The sequence below is a fragment of the Polypterus senegalus genome, chromosome 5 (genome assembly GCF_016835505.1).
Source record: "Polypterus senegalus isolate Bchr_013 chromosome 5, ASM1683550v1, whole genome shotgun sequence".
Taxonomy (NCBI): domain Eukaryota; kingdom Metazoa; phylum Chordata; class Cladistia; order Polypteriformes; family Polypteridae; genus Polypterus; species Polypterus senegalus.
In genome coordinates this window covers 141,736,196-141,757,141 of record NC_053158.1, presented here as the reverse complement: position 1 = coordinate 141,757,141, position 20,946 = coordinate 141,736,196, and the positions used below count along the sequence as shown (strand labels likewise).

The 20,946-nt window shown below is 38.7% G+C and overlaps 1 protein-coding gene across 1 annotated transcript in view; it reads right to left on the bottom strand.

Moving 5' to 3' along the window:
• Window positions 1–3,076: 3,076 nt before the first annotated feature.
• The window catches only part of LOC120529540 (leukocyte elastase inhibitor-like), a 47,370-nt gene continuing 29,500 nt past the window's right edge, over window positions 3,077–20,946 (bottom strand). Inside the window, exons 6-7 of the mRNA XM_039753422.1 lie at window positions 17,181–17,348; window positions 3,077–3,661 (exon numbers count right to left, since the gene is read on the bottom strand). Of these exons, the coding sequence (XP_039609356.1) occupies window positions 3,257–3,661; window positions 17,181–17,348 (573 nt within the window). The 3' untranslated portion in view covers window positions 3,077–3,256. The remainder of the gene's footprint in view (window positions 3,662–17,180; window positions 17,349–20,946) is intronic.

The window sequence follows — 20,946 nt, the reverse complement described above, 5'->3', positions numbered from 1 at the left end:
TCCTGGTTAAATTATCCATCATGGCCTCATCCATTCTGGCCTCCAAATCGTTCACTGTTCTTTATTGGCTAGCTATCTCTCTCACCCCTTCACCACCTGACAGCTAATCAATCATAAGCAGTCGCATCATCAAGGTGGATGCAACACATTGGTGGTAGTTGAAGTGGCTCCCATCCGTCTATGTAAAGTGCTTTGAGTAGTTAGAAAAGTGCCATATACATGTAATTGCAGCTATTCTTATAATAAACATTATTATGAGGGAATGAGCAGATCTATAGAACTGTATTGCAGAACAGCAGGACATTTCTGTATACAGTCATATGAAAAATGTTTGGGAACCCCTCTTAATTCTTTGGATTTTTGTTTTCAAAGTAGCAACTTCCTTTTAATATATGATATGCCTTATGGAAACAGTAGTATTTCAGCAGTGCCATTAAGTTTGTTCGATTAACAGAATTAGACATGTGGTGTTCTTCTTCCGCCATGCAAAGCTCTTTTTGTTATGACCAAATAACTCAATTTTTGTCTCATCAGTCCAAAGCACTTTGTTCCAAAATGAATCTGGCTTGTCTAAATGAGCATTTGCATACAACAAGTGAGTGTTTGTGGTGTGAGTGCAGAAAGGGCTTCTTTCTCATCACCCTGCCATACAGATGTTCTTTGTGCAAATTGTGCTGAATTGTAGAACGATCTACAGATACACCATCTGCAGCAAGATGTTCTTGCAGGTCTTTGGAGGTGATCTGTGGGTTGTCTGTAACCATTCTCACAATCCTGCGCATATGCCGCTGCTGTATTTTTCTTGACCTGCCAGACCTGAGTTTAACACCAACTGTGCCTGCGACCTTCCATTTCCTGATTACAATCCTTACAGTTGAAACTGACAGTTTAAACCTCTGAGATAGCTTTTTGTAGCCTTCCCCTAAACCATGATACTGAACAATCTTTGTTTTCAGATCTTTTGGGAGTTGCTTTGAGTATCCTATGTTGTCACTCTTCAGAGGAGAGTCAAAGGGAAGCACAACTTGCAATTGACCACCTTAAATACCTTTTCTCATGATTGGACACACCTGTCTATGAAGTTCAAGGCTTAACGAGCTAATCCAACCAATTTGGTGTTGTAAGTAAACAGTACTGAGCAGTTACGTGCATTCAAATCAGCAAAATTACCCAAACTTTTGCACATTTTTTTTTAAATTTAATTCCATACAACTAAATACTGCTTCACTAAAAATCTTTGTTCGGAAAACACCCCAGTACTTTGATGTTCCTAGGAAATGAAAAACATGCCACTGTTATCTTTTATTGTTGAAAGTAGAGTCAATTATTATGCAGGCTGAGAGGGGTTCCCAAACTTTTCCATATGACTGTGTTATGTTTTGTAGCAAGTTAAAACCAATTGATTTGCAGCAGACACTTTATCTCAATTTCTTCTTTTTTCATCTGCTCCCATTTACTGGTTGCCACTATGAATTATCTTTCTCTATCTATCCCTGTCTTTTACATCATTTTCTGCCACAGCAACTGCCTTCATGTCCTCCCTCACCATGTCCATAAACCTCCTTCCTCTTGCCTGGTGGTTCCATTCTCAACATTCTTTTTCTGATGTACCCCTCCCTCATCTATCCTCTGCTCATGCCTAAACCATCTCAATCTAGCCTCTCTCACTTGGTCACCAAACTGTTGTACCTGTGTTGTCCATCTAATAAACTCATTTGTGATCCTCCTTATCCTCGTTACTTGGAGCGAAAACCGTAGCAACGTCAGCTCTGCCACTTTCAACCCTGCCTTCTGCCTTTTCGTCAGCGCCACTGTCTCCAACCCATACAACATAGCTGATCTCACTACAATGTTATAGACCTTCCCTTTCACTCTTGCTGGTACTCTTCTATCACATATCACTCTTGCCACTCTTCTCCACCCAGTCTTCATTCTCTTCTTCACCTCTCTGCCACACTGTCTGTTGCCCAGATCAATTGGAGAGGGTTGCATCAGGAAGGGCATGCAGCATAAAACCTGTGCCAAATGAAACACGCAGATGAGACTCTTTAACTGGGCTATTTACATCTTATTTTCAATGCCCAGTAGCTCCTGTATTTTGTGTCTTTTTTCCCCTGTCAGCTCCTTATTGTAGTAATGGAATATGCAACATTGAAACACATGAATCATACTTTAATATTTATGACATGATCCAATTATTTGAAATTCATTTTAACTGACTGAATGACAAAAATATATTTTGAAATTCTTTTCCCGTTCCTAAACAACACGATAATATGTGCTTCCCTAGAGCTGCAATAAAAAAGAGAAAATAAATAAATAAATGATCAACAGCACGAGTGACCAAAACTACTGACCTACTAGCCACACAACAGCTACAGAGCACAACAACAAAAGCAAAATGGAAAACTGAAAATAAAACTTACAGTAAATACTGTAAAATGCACATAAATAAATCAAATATTTACAAAACCCCCCGCTGTAGCGCACCACCCAAACTGACTGATTACAGTGCAAAACATTACTGTAAAGGATCAACAGAGAAAAAAAAAAATCCTTTAAATATCCATCGCTAGAATACATTTTTTTTATGTCCATTACTGCAAAGGTTAAACCAAGCCATATCTCAATTTAGGGAAGCGTCTATCAACCACCACCTCCTCACACAGGCACATCAAGCCCTCTCCCAAATTCATGGTAAAAGGGTTCTTGATATTATTGAATTCTCTTTCCTTCTATAAAACATATGAACACAGGTTCACCTGATATCTTCTGCAGGCGGCATACTTTTCCCCTTGATTTACATGGGTTTCTCTCTGGCGCTGTTCTTTTCCTCTCCTCTTCTTGGCTACTGCACCTTCAGTGTCACCTTTTAGGCTCCTCCCCTTTTAGCTTTTATTGGTTCTCTGGGTCAGGTGCTCCTTTCCAGGTAGTGCACAGGTTTCCAATGCCTATTCAGATTCTTTACTATTTACAGTAATGGTGAAAAGGTACAAGACAATGACACTAAACTCACATGACAACTGTTAACAATGTTAGAAATTTAGAAAATGTATTTTCAAGTAGACTCCACATTTATAGGTAATCATGAATTTAATATCATTTTCCATTCTGTACAGTTACACACATGGATTAAAACATTTTAAAACATGTCAAATCCAAAACAATTAATTCTGAAATCAAGCAAAAAATTATATAATTCAATTTTTAATGCAAAAACACACAGACCAAACTTGTAGGTCTGGAAAAGTTTCCTTCATGGAGAAGTATATCTGCCAAAAAACAGAATGTTTTTACTCGGGTTATGCCGAATAAAAAACAAAAATGGATGATCAGCTTTAAAATGCTCTTCTTGTAACATGCAAAATGCAATAATGCCAGCAGTGGCCGCTGCTGCTTCAGTGCCCTCCTCGTTCACCTCAACAAAGGACTTGTGCAAAACCTGTGACAGGAACAGGCCAGGGCCTCCACTCATCCCTGATAAGTCAGCTCTGCTGCCATCAAAGATATCCACCATGCCCATATTTTCAAGAATAGAATTTAATTCATAATCATCTTCCAGTTTGAATTTAGGAAGGTGGACATGAACATCTGTGCGTGTGTCCATGTTTTGTCTCTTTGTCCATTCTTGGAGATTTTCCAGTGTCAGCCCTTGCTCAAGCTATCAAACACAAAAGGAGAGACACAGTAATTCATTCATTCATTAAGTAATTCAGACATATTGTAAGAACACTTTTTTATATGTAGAGGTTTTGTTTAAAAGTGTGCAGAGCGTTTTTTCTATAAAATAAATGTAATGTCACCTGATGACAACAAATACAAAATTTAAGAAGCCCATGACAAGTGTGCCCTCCATTGTAGGCATGTGCTCAGAGCTGCTTTGGACTTCCTTGTTAAGTGGAAGAGTTAAAGTCTTGGGGTCATTCTCATGAGTGAGGGTAGACCTAATCATCAGACTGACCATGGTGGTGAAGCAGGGACCAAGTCCTCAGTGAAGATTTCAGTTTATTACTCGGTGCACATCCTACTCCTCATCCCCACCTATGGTTATATGGAATGTGATGTGACCACACTAATGTGGAAGAAGCCAATATCGGGTACCTGCACAGGGTTGCAGCAGTCACTCTCTATTACTAGCGAAGAAACTCAGCAATATGGGGTGACTTACAAGTAGACCTGCTACTTCTTTGGATCGAGAGGAGCCAGTAAGGTGGTTTCAGCATGTAGTTTAGAATTCTCCCTTGGTAGGTGTACAAGGCATGGCTCAGTGCGAGAAGACCTTGGGCAAGCTGGACACTAGACTGTCTAACTTGAACATACTGTAGGATGTCCAGGAGGGGGGGAGTGGCCAGTTGGCCTTGCTCTCCTGGGGCCTCATGTATAAACGGTGCGTACGCACAGAAATGTTGCGTAAGAACTTTTCCACGTTCAAATCGCGATGTATAAAACCTACACTTGGCGTAAAGCCGCGCACTTTTCCACGGTACCTCATACCTTGTCGTACGCAAGTTCTCCGCTTGGTTTTGCCGACTGGCGGCACCCAGCGTCAAAGCACTGCTACTGTTCCTGTGTGGTTACACCTTATTTTCCTGACGCGGCTTTATAAATACACTGAAACTAATCGCATATTGTTTATTAGTGTAACGCATCTGATTGTAATTAACTTGTAACAATATAATGGTCCAGGGAATAGCCATAGTATTCCAAATACCATAACTGCTTTAGTGTTGTTACTCTCACTGCACCATCTTCTTCTTCTTCTTTCAGATCCTCACATTAGGAGTTGCCACAGCGGATCATCTTTTTCCATATTACTCTCACTGCACCACTCAGAGTATTTATATCACTGTATCTGAGTGTGACTCACAGCAGCAGCTGATCGGAAAGAGAATTATCGGTATACAGCTTCAAGGACATGCTGTCTCAGCCACGGCAAAACGTTTCAAAGCCTTTCTTGTACGGATCTCGCAGTTCAGAAACAGTTACATCCCAAGAACTTTAAACGCACTCAATCAACTGCACCTTGTAGAACTGTTTGTACTTATAAGTACAATCACCCCACTGTAAACTTGCACTACAGTTATAATATCGCACAACCTAAGCCACTTTATAAAGCGCGTATTTACATATGATGACGATATCATTTTTAAGGTGAAATGCAGCAAAATATGTTTATTATATTATACAGATAAAACTTTAACTTCATTTAAATAATCTATATTCTTCACTGGGAGTGTCGTGAAGGATAGAATAATTAAACATGTACTACGAAGATATTTCAATGTTCCTTAAACGTTTTGAAGAATCGACGCTCTAAGCTTACAGATGGCTTAACTTCTATTACAGAGCAGATTGTGTGGTGATTGGGTATTTGGGGAAAGAAAAGAAAGGACTGCAGTTGCGGCTACGCCAATATACTGTATATTACAAAAAATATAAAACAGAAAGAGAAAATAACACAGCTAAAAACGCAGCGACAAATTTCGGCAAAAGTTAAATGCTTGTGTCATGAGCACAAGGCGGCTATGCAGTGTCCGCAACGGACGTGGCCATCCACCGTGCATAAGATACCATATTGACATTGACTTTCTCTATTGGACATAGAGCCATGAGTACTGCTGCAATAAATTATTTCATCGAAGGTCGTACACAATCAATGCGCCCTGAAACTCATGTTTAATAATGTGCTTTAATTCCTATCATCATAAAAATATCACGTATACACGGATTGGTCTCGTCCGATGCGAGAGATGGACGTCTGAAGTGGAGCTCCGCTAGCAGTGGTGCTATTTTTCATATTATTTGCTTATTATTCTGAGATATCCTGTATTTATTCAACCCGAGAGGGACCGCTACAGTATATGTAAACACATATAAACATGGCCAACAAGAAGGGGGGTCCGAAAGAATCGAAGACTAAAGCTACATCCAAGCTGCGATCAGCAAGCCCTAGTTCGAGATACGGCCTCTCAGAGACAGACCTGGATCAGATGGGCGAAAGTACAGACTCCTCGGGACCACGGTCCGCTACATCGTCGCCTGCTGAGAGCGAAAAGGGGAGCGAAGGTGCGATCGTGAGTGCAGATGTGGATAGCTCGCCGATTGGAGAGGATTACCTGAAACTGGAAAAGGCCGGGAGGTCCGCGGCTTCAGTTACGCAATCACGCGGGACTGGAGCAGCGGGACACCGCTTCAGCAGAGTCTGCTGCTTCATCTACGGTACAAGAAGGCACATTTGAGCTATCTGAACTGAAAGTGTTGCTCGCTGACCTCAGGCAAGATATAAAGAAAAGCGAGAAGGCTAATGAGAAAGCAACGGCAAAGGCACATGAGAGACTGAAACAGGAGATGAAACAGGCCAATGAATGTCTGCGACAGGAAATCCAACAGGCAAATGAAAGGCTTCGTCAAGAGGTACAGCGTGAACTTCGACAGGTGCTGGGTAAAATTGAAGAGCGCATTGAGAAAAACTCGCTAAACTGAGCACGCTTGCTGATCGATTGGAGCATCTTAGTGAGACATTCACGAATCGGATCGAAATAGCCGAACATCTAGCTGCCAGTGCCGAGGAAAGAGCAGTAAATGTCAGTTGAATGTAAAAACTCGGAGAAAAACTTGGAGACAGACTGGCTGCTTTAGAAGATGGGAATAGAAGGTATAATGTCAGAATTGAAGGCTTGCCGGAGAATCGAGAAAGTTTAAACCCGGTGAAATTCGCAACTGAACTTTTTTCTAAAATAATCGGGGGCGACTTTAAAGCAGAATCTGAGATAGCAGCGGCTTATCGCGCACGCTGATCAAACACCGTCAGACCCGACCAAGATCTTTTATAGTCCGTTTTGAACGATTATCATTTAAGTTAGAGGTGATGGAACTCCTCAGGAAAAAAAAGGAAGATATTAAATATGAAGATTGCCAAATTCGCGTCTTCCCTGACTTCTCTCCAGCAACAGCTATCAAACGCCCGCCTTCTATAATATTAAACAGCTGCTACGGCAAGCCAATGTCAAATACGGCCTCCTGTATCCGCAAAACTGAAAGTGGAATGGCAGGGCATTTCTATGTTTTCGCTAGCAAGGAGGAGGCAGAAAATGAGTTAAGAAAGCTGATCCCGGACTATTCTGATACATAATTGTGAGTCATGGCGGTAAATGATAAAGCTAGGATTAATAATCTACTGTCTGATCTATTTGTTTTAAAATACGGGTTTTTATCAGCATATATTCTCATATTCTTATATTATTATTACTTACTTATTACTTATCATTACTTAGTATTACTAGGGCTAAATGTTTGTGTTTTATTGTGCTTAATTACGTTTTCCTCCTCTTTTTTTTTTCTTTTCTAATTATTTCATGTGTACCCTAAATGAGACTGTTCAATATCATACCCTTGGTTTGCTGTTATTGCTATTACTGCATTAAGACTTGTTATGCTTGTTTTGGACACATCTTTAACACCATCACCTGGGTTTATTATCTGGGGATATCATCTTAATGCACTAAAATTGATGAAGATTATATGTATGTATGTATGTATGTATGTATATATATATATATATATATATGTATATGTGTATGTGTATATATATGTATATATATTAAGTGCAAAATTCTTTTCTTTTTTTTTTTTTTCCTCTTTTAAAGACTATATTGGTAACAGATATCTCTATCTTTTAACCTTAAAGCCACTGCATGGGGGCTTGATGTGCTTTGGACGTGCTCTGTCTCTGGGTATGTCAGAGGACTGGGACTGCATGAAGTGGGTTTTAGCCTCACCTGGGGAGGCAAAAAGGGAGGGTGGGGGTTAAGGGGAAGAGAAAGAGAGCAGGCTTGATCTATATCTAATCTATCATCTCAATCTTTATAATTATAACTATCAACGTAATAATAAGCTGCATGGCAACAACTCTTGGGGGAATAGGAAATTAAGACCTAAACTATTTCACTTCCAGTTAAGACTATAATATGACACCAAAAACTCAGAATCAGTGTCTCCATGATGGGACAGTTAACTCGTAAGCTGGAATGTTAAAGGCCTGAATCACGAATTAAAGAGAAAGAAAGTACTTTCTCACCTAACAGGTCTAAATGCTAAAATAGTATTTTTACAGGAAACCCACTTACTAAGTAAGGATCAGTTCCGCTGCAAAAGACTGGACTGGCCAAATGTTCCATTCTAGTTTTACAAAGAAAACTAGAGGGGTGGGAATTCTCATACATAGAACAGTACCATTTGTAGCATCAGATGTAGTATTGGATCCTGAAGGGAGATATGTGATGGTCATGGGAGACTTATCTAACTGTAAAATGATTTTGATAAATGTTTATGCACCTAATGTTGATGATAAGGAATTTATACAAAATTTATTTGCATCCATTCCCAATCTGAACACTCATAAACTTATAATGGCTGGGGACTTTAATTGTGTTCTAAATCCACTTTTAGATAAGACTTCCTCCACAGGGGAACGCAACTAACACCGCAAAGATAATTACAAAGTTTATAACTGATCACAACTTATCAGATCCCTGGAGAGTTTTAAACCCAAACTCAAGAACATATTCTTTCTACTCACCAGTACATCATTGCTACTCAAGGATTGATTACTTCTTTATAGATAATAACTTCTTGCCTAAGATTAAATCTTGTAAATACGATGCTATTGTTATTTCAGACCATGCTCCGATGATCTTGGAGCTGAAATTACTAAGCCCCATACACTCACCCCAGATGGCGTCTCAATCCGCTTCTATTAGCTGACGAGAATTGTACTGAATTTATATCCAAACAAATTGAATTCTTTCTAGAGACAAATACATCCCCTGAGATCTCTGCAGGAACACTCTGGGAAACTCTTAAGGCCTTCTTAAGAGGACAGATTATCTCATATCTTTCCCACAGAAATAAATCCGAGCGAAGAAAGTAGCAGAGATAAAAAGCGAAATTACTAAAATAGATGAAGAACATGCCAGACTACCAAGCGAGACTCTACATAAGAGGAGGCAGGCTCTACATTCAGAATTAAACCTCTTGACAACTAAAGAAACCGAACAACTAATTTACAAATCCAGACATCATTATTATGAACATGGAGAGAAAGCTAATAAGCTTTTAGCGCAACAAATTCACAAGCAAGAAGTGCGCAACGCAATCTCGTAATTACTAACACGAATGGAGATAAAATCATCGAACACAAAAATATAATGTGCACTTTTAGAGACTACTATAAATCCCTATATACTACTGAGTTTAAAGAAGACAATATACAATCTAATGCATTTCTGGATAAATTACAGATACCACAAATTGACGCTATTAGTGTGGAGGAGCTCGATAAACCTCTGTCATTATCAGAATTACTGGATGCTATAAAGTCACTCCAAGGTGGAAAAGCAGCAGGCCCTGATGGCTACCCTGCAGAGTTTTACAAGAAATTCTCCGCTCAGCTAGCTCCCTCCTATTAGCAACATTTACAGAAGCCAGAGATAACCAATCTCTTCCACAAACCTTTCGCCAAGCACTAATCACTGTCTTTCCAAAACAAAATAAGGACTTATTACAATGTGCATCATACAGACCAATTTCACTTCTGAATAACGACGTTAAAATACTCTCTAAAATCATAGCTAGAAGGATGGAGAAAGTGCTCCCTCAATAATATCACAAGACCAAACTGGATTTATTAGGGGCCGACACTTATCTTCAAATCTTCGACGCCTGTTTAATGTAATATACTCACCAACTAAATCAAACACCCCAGAAATATTATTATCATTGGATGCAGAAAAAGCATTCGACATGATTGAATGGAAATACCTTTTACTATTTTGGAGAAGTTTGGGTTTGGCCCGAACATTTGTGCATGGATTAAATTACTGTATACTAACCCAGAAGCTTCAGTTTGCATCAATAACATTTGCTCAGACTACTTTAAACTAGAACGTGGCACAAGACAAGGATGCCCTTTGTCACCACTGCTGTTTGCAATTGCCATTGAACCACTGGCAATACATTGTCGAAATACTGATCAGATAAAGGGGATTAGCAGAGAAGGACTGGAACAGAAAATCTCATTATATGCAGATGACATGGTACTGTATATATCGGACCCAGAAAATTCTGTGCCTGCAGTCTTAGCAGCACTCACAGAATTTCAAAAGCTCTCTGGTCTCAGAATTAATCTGAATAAAAGTGTACTCTTTCCGTGAATTCGCAAGCATATAATATTAGATTAGACACCCTTCCTTTTATCATTGCAGAACAGTTTAAATACCTCGGGTAAACATCACAAGTAAACATAAAGCTCTTTATCAAAAAATTTCGTCGTCTGTATGGAAAAAATTAAACAAGACTTGCATAGATGGTCAACCCTTCATCTCACACTAGCTGGAAGAATTAACACTGTTAAGATGAATATTCTTCCTAAGCTCCTTTTTTTATTTCAAAACATACCAATATACATTAATAAATCGTTCTTTAAGCAATTAGATTCAACAATAACCTCATTTATTTGGAATTCTAAACATCCACGCATCAAAAGAGCGACCCTACAAAGACAAAAGGCAGAAGGCGGCATGGCTCTACCTAACTTCCAGTTTTATTACTGGGCGGCAAATATACAGTCGATAAGAACCTGGACACAAATAGAAGAACATACACAGGCATGGACCGCAATAGAAGTAAAATCCTGCAGTACTTCTTTGTATTCCTTGCTTTGTGCTCCAATAAACACACGTTATCGGCAATACACTAATAACCCAATTGTGCTCCACTCACTTAGAATCTGGAACCAATGTAGAAAGCATTTTAAGACGGAGAAGCTTCTTTCTGTGGCACCCTGCAAAAGAACCACCTCTTTCAACCCTCACAAACATATGCAGTTTTAATATCTGGAAAAATTTGGAATTAACTTGCTTAGAGACCTTTATATAGACAACGTCTTTGCATCCTATGAACAATTACGTTCCAAATTTAACATTCCAGCTACAAATTTCTTTCACTATCTTCAAATCAGGAACTTTGTTAAACAGAACCTTCCAGATTTTCCTCATCTTGCACCCTCATCCACGCTGGAAAAATTATTGCTCAATTTCAAGGAGTTAGACTCCATCTCTACAATATATAAAATCCTTTTACAATCCCTTCCTTTCAAAGATCCAAGAGGACACTGGGAAAATGACCTCTCAATTAATATATCAGAAAAGGAGTGGAAAGTAGCAATGCAGAGAATTCACTCAAGCTCCATATGCGCAAAGCATACAATTATACAACTCAAAATTATATATCGAGCACATCTGTCTCGACTAAAACTCTCCAAAATGTTTCCAGGGCATGATCCAACCTGCGAACGTTGCAACCAAGCCCCAGCCTCACTAGGTCACATGTTCTGGGCCTGCTCCAAATTAACATTATTCTGGACAAAAATTTTTAATTACCTCTCAGACAGTCTTGGACTCACAATCCCTCCTAACCCATTAACAGCTGTGTTTGGGGTTCTTCCAGAGGGTCTTAAAGTGGAGAAAGACAAACAAACTGTGATTGCATTCACTACACTGTTGGCACGCAGACTTATTCTGATAAACTGGAAGAACCCAAACTCTCCTCTTTTAAGTCAGTGGGAAACTGATGTGTTATATTATTTAAAATTGGAAAAATCAAATACTCAGTTAGAGGATCTGTGCAGACTTTTTTCAAAACATGGCAGGATCTAATCAGTAATATTTTGAAATGATTTTATAAAGCACAGAGAATTTGTTGATTTAGGTATTTTTAAAAGCCTTAAATTTTACACCGTTTGGCTTGCTCTCTCTCTCAAGGGTGGGGATCGATCTGTTCTTAGCATAATTCTTTTTTTTTGTAAAACTTGATTGCTATGTATTGATTGTAATAAAATTAATAAATAAATAAAAAAAAAAAAAAAAAAAAATATCACGTATACATCTCAGTATTCTAGTTATTCAGAGAGCTGTAATATCACGAATGTAATGGATTCTGTGTCCAGTTGGAGGAAGAGAGCCGGTTTAAGAAGCAAGTAGTGATTCACACACATAGAGCACATAGATCAAATACAAAACAAAGCATTTAACGTGCTACTTTAATTATGATGTGATTTGTGAAACTGGTTAATTAAACAATTTTAAGATGAAGTTTATGATGTTCTACTTTAATGACAAAATAAACTACGTGATTAAAGTGGAAATGTCGAGATTGAAGTTGAAATTTCGTGCTTTTTCCCCACTGTGTGCCTTTTTTTCTCTGTACCCTAATAAGCTTTCATATGACACTCAGACAGTGGGCTACAACTCGCCTTTTCACGACAACTTTGATATGTGACTTCTTTTTTATTTCCGGCACTGTGGGATTTTGTGAACGTGAGCTTTCAAGTTTCTCCAACACACTATGTCACTCGATCAACTTCCTTTTGTTGATTATACCACGGTTTATTTGAACAAATAGTATGTTTTTCCTTTATTTCCACTTGGTATTCGCTGAAATTCTTCTATTTCCCCCCGTGCTTTTCCCATTGTCTTTTCACAGAAGGCTGAGCTTAAGGGCGATTTATATTCATTTGCATATTCAAAGAGGCGTAATTCCGGGAGGACTTGGGGTGTTACATAAAGCGCTTGCACGAGCGTTACTATTCAGGCTGATCGGGATTTATGTAGCAGAAGAACGTGGAAGTTGGAGTACGCACAGATTCCTGCATCTGGATTTTTCTGTGCGTAAACTCATTTCGGCTTTTGTGCTTACGCCATGATATAGTGCGAGTTCTACGCACGCCGTTATACATGAGGCCCCAGGACTGTGACTGGTTTTGCTTATGACCTTGCATTTTATTAATCAACCCCTAAACCCCCCCATTAAGGTTTATATTCTCCAAGAATGCTGCTGACTGGATTTTTTGTTTTCCTCTCATCCGTTGTCAACTGGCCCTTGCTCAATAATGGACGTATTTTTAAGGTCCTTTCACATTAATCAGTTTTAAAACTGTTTTCGTTTAACTGTGTTTTTGCTAATCTGTTTTTTATGTGTGTACATGGTGTTATTTGTAAAGTTTGTAACTGTATTTTACCTGTTAACTTGTTACAGCATTCCAAGGTTGCACCCATTTAAGAGAAATACACAAAAAGTAAATTGATTTGAACTGAATCTCTCAGCAGGCCAGGAAGAGTCTGGAAATACTTCATGATGTGTTGGAACCAGATGCTAAGGGATAGGGGCCCACCACAGCAACACTCATCAGAATGATGATTGATAATGATGGAATAAAAACATGATCGTTCAGGCCAATGTTTGGTTATGTTCACAATACAAACCTCGTTTCTCAGTTCCAGTTTTTTGCTCAGATTGGATTTGCCTGTCTTGATGGTTCACATTCGTAAGTACAAGTATCCTGTATCTAACTGTAATATGGAGGTGTCTGTTCTCCAAAATGGCACATGTGAGCACAAAGATATATTTGTGCACCAGTAACCTGCATAGTCAACCACAAAAAAGGTCTTATAAGAGATGACTCAAGGTAAAAACTGACAAAATTGATGTTTAAATGGCTAGTGTATGCATTTCACTTTGCTCTGGAGGATGGCAAACAATTTGTTAGCTGTACATGATTAGGTCAAGAAGATGAAAAAACATCCAGACAGCTAGCTCATGCTGTTTTTTCAGCTATTGCTGTCACTGCAAGAGATGTGTGGGTGCTAGAAAGAAGCCAGCTATGGTGGGATTGTAACTGTTGTCACAGCTATAGCTTTCCTCCATTGTTGTTTTCTACACTGCCAGTGCTGGCTGATGACGACAGCACTCAGCCCATGCATATAGGCTAAAAAACACATGAATTCCAATCTGACCATTTTCATTCATGTTGCATAGCAATGAATCTGATATGTGTCTCATCTAGAACCACATACTAATGTAACTCAAATCTGATTTGAAAAGGTGAGGATTTCTGTGACCTGAAACCACAAGATATGTGTCACATTAAGGCACAAAATTGGACCACTTCAACCTGGTAATGTGAACATAGCCATTACTGCCAAGAATAAGCCATCTTGATAAGACCAGATTTCTTCTTAGCTAGGTAAAAGTAAAGGGGAGAACTGTTACTCACTAAGAAATATATAGAAAACTTGTTAAAGGGCTTTGGCATTTTTCAAGTTCAATTTATTTCTTCACAATCGTGGTATATATTAATTTGCCACATGACTTTTTGTTCTAAAGTGAAGCATTTTTGATTAAAAAAACCTAGTCTGCTCTAGTGCTTTAAAATCTAATATTCAAAACAAAAGCATTAAAACTTGAAAAACATATTACATTGTTCAGGACAGGAGTTTTATTGAGTACTAATTTGCATCTTGAGATAAAACACACACTTTTCAAACTGGATATCCATGTAATTTTAAGAAGATAAGCAAAAAGCAGCATATATTTGTGAGATACAGCCACTGTAAAAGGCGACTGACTGAATGCTACTCTTCACTGCTAGACTTCCTTTGCATCACCCTTTAGGACCTTGGGCATAGATTCACTTAATTTGAAAGTTCTATTATTGACATTATTGAATGACTTTGTTTAAGTCATTATTGATACCTACATGTGAACTGCTATCTCTGTTTTATACAGAACAAGACAAGAATCACTGAAAAGAGTATCACTTACCACTTATCACTGTATGGAAGCTCATTCCTACCACTGGAAAAATTTTTATTGCATAATTTCGCAAACATTTTGCCTATAATTATGCATACGTGTGGTTTGGCCGTCTAACAAGAGAAAGTCTTAAGCATGTGCATAGCGTGGAATCAAGTGAGAAGAACAGACAGGATATACAGTATTTAGTTTTGATCAGGTTTCATTTTAATAAATATACTACAGGTATTTTAGCATAGGCAGAATGGTAGTGCATGCAGTTTGCACATTCTCCCCATGTGTTTTTACTGTGATTGTTTTGTAACAGTGGGTGTCAGTGAGTTTATTCACTCAAAAATGTTGTCCTCAGTTCTTTTATTACTATATCCCCAGGAAGAATGACTTGGCATGCCCTATAAAATTCAATGGTTGGTTTGTGGTGCCCTAATCTGTTTTATTGTGGTCTGACTCTGTTGCACACTCTGCATCATTTTCACATTTTTTAAACTTTTTTTTTTTAATCAAGGGCTTCATGGTGGCTCAATGGTAGTGCTGCTCTCTCACAGTAAGGTGATCAGGGTTCACGTACCGGTCCTACCTGCATGGAGATTGCATGTTCTCCCCACGTTTGCATGGATTTCCTCCCACAGTCCAAAGGCATTTAGGTTATGTGGATTGGGAATATTAAATTAAAACTAGTGTGTGGAACGTGTGTGTGTTTGCCCTGCGATGACCAGCATCCTGTGCAGAGTTTGTTCCTGCCTTGTCCCCTAGGCTGGCTGGGATAGGTTCCAGCACAACCCAGAGACACTGGTCTGGATTAAACAGTTTTGAAAATGACTAACTTTTTTATCATATGTGAACACAACATATCACTGGACATAATGCTTAGTGTTGGTCCTGTGAATTTACCTGGAGATGGAATTGATGTGTAAGTGGTTTGGCTTTTTAAAAATCTAAGGCTTTTAGAAAAAATGCAATCCATTGTAAACTTTTCAGTTCACATTTATTGTTATGTGTTGTGGCAGACGACCGGGGACCTTTCCCTAGGCAAGAAAAGGGAAGGACCAAGAGCGGGGCAATATCTTCCCCGGAGCGCAAGAGGGCAGCCCCCCTGGATTACATCAGGGTCACGGATGGACAGCTTGGAGGCTCAACCCTATTGGGGTTCATGGCCACTGCCAGGGGGCACCTGGACCATCTCAGAGCCCTGGATGGCAGCACTTCCGCTACACCAGAAAGTGCTGCCAGAAGAGGAACCGACCACACCTGGAGTGCTTCCGGGGGTCCATGCAGCACTTCTACCATACCAGGAAGTGCTGCAAGAAGATCATCATGGAGCACCTGGAGCACAGCCAGGTGTGCCATAAAAAGGGCGGGTTTTGCGAGTGAGGAGTGGAGGTGGCAGAAGAAAAGGACAGGACTGAGCCATTATTGTGGGTTGGTGCACTGTGTGTGTTGCATAAAAGAATAAAAGCATGTGTTTGGACATCTGGCTGTCTCAGTGTCTGTCTGTGTCTGGGTATCTTTCACAGTGAAACTCTTATGTGTGATCTGCACCACCATGCTGTCATTTGGTATGACTGTATTTCTGGAAGTTATGTTAAATAACACAGGATATAATAAGTAAAAAGGAGGCACAACTCAGGAAAAAACAATCATTTTGTAGGAGCCATGACAGACCACTGATCAAACACATTCGCCTAATACATAACCTGAAATTTCTGAAATTTGGTGAACTGTGATGGGGGCTCAAAACTCAACTCATAATGCATTTTACAAGCAGATAAACAAGCAAGCACTATACCCTTAGCTCAGGAAAACAGCACCAAGAGGCTGTGATAAATTATTTCTTTCCAGTTTACTTTTTTTGCCCCAGAAACATGGAAGGCATGTTGTCTTAAATCAAACCATTTGCTGGCTCAAAGTGGACATATTCATTATGTTTTAATTCTTTGTTTTCATGTTGGACAGTAGTGTTCTTTTAACTCCATTATAAAGCACAAGAGTAGGTTAGGTATTTTTTAAAACGTGTTTAAATTGTTTCACTTTAGAATGCAATATCATGCTACAAATTAATATATACAATGGTTTTGAAGAAATAACTTTGATTTGGAAAAGACTGACTTGGTAGTACATTTTGGGTTACATACAGTACATTCTATTATCTAAGTTGAAGAAATGAGATGTTACACTACAAAAGCAAACTCTTACTAACTTCCTAGTGTAGTTTAATGTAATGCCATTATCTTACAGTGTGTTGCTCCCTTAAAAAGGGGATTACTTGCCATCATTGAAGGAAGCACTAATTATTCTACATACCACATAAATCTAAATGATGCTATCAGCTAAAGTTAAATGTTTTGAAATATCTCCCCTAGCATGTCTCCCTCTCATTGTTTTTACAAAAAAAAAATTTATGTGTAGTCATGTCAAAATAAAACTTGTACAAAATGTTATTTTTTGCAGATCACAATCCCTACAGCCTGTATGCTTGTACAGAAAATATTCAACATCACTGTGAATCTTTCTTCTGTATCTGATAAACTTACCTGCTTTAAACCCGTAGAGCCATCATCGATGTCATCAGGAAGAAGGACAAACATACTAAGTTCCTCTTCTATGTAGGGAAGCTCTAACACTTTCACCTTCATCTCAGGTATATAATTGAAAGGAAACTTTCCCATCTGGTACATCATTTTCACTGGTTTGCTTTCATTCTGAAATGGAAAATATAACACATTTACTCAAGATAGCTTACATAATCTACTGTCTTTTAAGAAGATGTATAACAATTAGGAGATTTGAAATATGTAAATAAAGATGTCCTTTACAAATTTGTATTTTTCAACCTCACGTCTTTCAGATATACCGTATATCTTCAAGTAGTGGCCGGCTTCTTATTGACGCCCGTTTCCAATAAACGGCGGGTTTGCAGAGATGTCGCGACAAATAGACGCCGGTCTCCTTTAAGCACCGGTCTGTAGTAAACGCCGATCTCCAATGACCCACCACCTTTTTCGTACGCTAATCCTCTTTTCGTACCACCTGGGCTACCACCCTCCTGCAGTGAATCATACGGTAAGTACCTTTTTGTGTCAAAAATGTTTTGTCGTCGGATGCTATCAAGGGAGCGAGAAGGTCAAAAAGAAATTTCTTTGTGTACATTTTGCTCTTTCGTCTCCACGTCAATCATAACCCCACAGGGAGGGCAGAGGTGGCGGGAACAACATGAAAATGCCATCTTCGACACGTTAATCCTGATAAAACTGATTACTGCGCGACAACAAGCAATGGGAGTACCTGTGTTGCCATCACGACAAGAGGAAGATGAAGAAGAACTCGCAAATAACGAAGCAATCATTACCTATTCAGATGACGAGTAGATGGTAAATACTGTACTTTATTGTATCTTATCCAGTCTCATGTTGTAATATATACATATATGCGTGAGTTTGGAGCTTATTGCATTTTCTTATGTTCCGCAGGGGACTTGTCAGGCTGATGAGCGCTTTTGTGCGAAATTCGGACTGGTGCAGGCCAGTGCTGGTGGCATCATTGGCAAGAAAGTTGACGTCTACCATACCTGTTTTTCATGCTTACGGTAGTACCGTACTGTATACTGCTTTAATAAGACCGTACTGCTGTACTGATAATTTAATTAAATCCTGAAATGTTCATCTGGTGTTGTTGCCTACATTTTGTGGCCGTAAATACGGTACCATACCGTATTTTACTGCCAAATGAACCCCGTTTACCCATCACCATTCCGTCTGCGAGGCAAATAATAGCCGGTCTCCAACAACTGCCGGTCTCTTTTAAACACCGGGCCGTCCGAGTAATTTTTTGAATAAATGCCGGGGCTACTATTGAAAGATATACGGTATTGTTTCTTTTTAATGGAGACTAAATGGACTTGCCAATGAAACAATACTGTTGTAATTATATTTTTATATAGTGGAATTTCCACTGAAATTCATAGTGTTGATTTTTATCTTTACTGAATGTTCTTCATTGATCCAACAGTCCCTATGGCAGCATTAGGCCCAAAGCAACAACCACATAAGGATGGGGAATTAGCTCAAATTAAAGCACTCTCATGCACAAACTCTCATTCCTCACATTAGGCTAATTTACAGTCACTTATCAACCTAATTTGAATCTTTTCAGGATGTGGGAGGAAAACTGGAGCACTTTAAGAAAAGTCCTTACAGACACAGGGTGATAGTGCCAAATGCAAGCAGACAGTGACTCGTCTAGGATCCAAAACCTCTCTACTGTGTATAAAGCAACAGCAAAAAAAACAAACCAATTCATTTGAATGCATAATTAATACATAGACATTAGTTTGCATTAATAGCATCAACTTAAGTAAGAGTTGGATGGTGTGGAGCTAACTAAAACACAGTAGTGAAACTAAAATGAAACCTGGAACTTTTCAACAAGAGTGATTTAATGTTGTGTGAAAAGCATCAGAATACAGAATGTGAGTCACTGAATTTTGTATATAAGCCCAAGGGCATTTTTGTTTTCATCCCTTGCAGCAACCCCACCCCATTAATGGTGCCAAAACAACTGACCTACAGTATATATGATCCCTGCAATCTGTTTTTGCCCTTCTCCCACTGACTGTCCCTGTTGTCTCTTACAGCTCTCACTCCCTTTCCTTCCAATAACTGGTCTCAATATTATAGCTTTTCTCCTCTCCTCTTTCCTAATTCCGTAGTATTCAATATCTGGGATTGTGTACCAGTGTCTCCGTTTATGTAGGCACTGAAATCATTTGTGGGCATTGGGGAGAACAGCTTAATAATAAGTTGGAAGTGAGGTTGCCGAACTCAATTAATTGGAACTATTTTAGTTTCACACTATTACAGTTTTATCTTCACTGACACTCAGTGCTCAATTCTACGTAACAGTAGAAGCTGCTAAAATTTTGTGTCGTACGACCAAATAAAACTGACACACTAGTGACCAATTTAGGCTGCATTTCTTAACATTCGTCAAAACTCTGTACCGTCTATGTTTAACCAATTTGTCCAGTACAGGACCATTGAGAATCAGTACCTATACCACTCTGGGCATGGTGAGTGCAAGGTGGAATCTAGCCATGGATGGGGCATCAATTCATCATGGGACAAACTCACATGCTGCATATACCTACTATCATTCAAATTGGCCGATTTATTAAATGTACTGTTGTGGCGACACCAGAGAAGAAAGTAACCCTGGATGGAGTGCCAGTCCATAGCATAATTCAGTCACACACGCACTGACATTCACAGTTGGCCAGCTGAGTCATCAGTTTCTTTTACATGCAGGTCTCTAGAATGAGGATGGAAAACCATTAAAGTAAACAGAGAACAAGTCTTATACTAAAATGGAAAGAACACAAACTTCAAATATGCAGTAATGATCTGGTTTAGTGTACTAGAACTATACAACAGCATTGCCATCTGCTGAGCCACCATACCACTGTTTATTACAGTAAGCTAAAAGCATATCATTAGTCAAAACTTTGTATTGTCTGATCTTGGCTGATACTCTATTTGAAATCATAGTTGTTGACTTGACCTTTTTATGTACTGAGTCAGATGCCCTACAGTTAAAATCTGAAAATAACATTTGCGTGTTTTTTTTAATCATCCTTACTGTCATTTGACAATATAAGCAACTTATTAGTACCAAAAAATGCAGACACACTACACTATACATGTACTTCACAGAGTTTTCTATTTAGTTTTTTTTTTCTGCATGTGTTTTAATAATTGAACTATACAGTATTTGAAATATTATGTAGCAAACTGGACTTGCAAGTGGACGTGTGCTCTCATAAAAATAAATGTAACTAACCTGAATGATTATTTTAATTCAGTTTAGGGTTTTTTATTTTTTTATATAGTGCTTTTCACTGAACATTTATTAAGATTTACAGCAAGAAAAGAGTATACCATAAAAATATTCAATATTTATATGGCTGAGATGATGTATCAATTAAAAGAGATCAGTAATTAAGTGACCCATAACCTCTATGAATATTCATTATAAAGTCAGCTGACATGCCAGAGACTAAAATAAAATTTCATTTTATAGCATTTTGAGTCAAATAAGCACATTTCACACTGCATTTCAAATAAAGATGAGGTCTACAATAGTTGTGTCATTTGGATATTTTAAAAATTTAACTGAGTCAGTTCAGATGTGAAATTATTTTGGACAAGAAAAAGATTAAATGTGAATTTGTGGAGCATCTGTGCTGAGAACAAGAAGTGTTACTTACCTTGTTAGTTGCAGGTGAAGAATTAGAAAGTTCAAGAT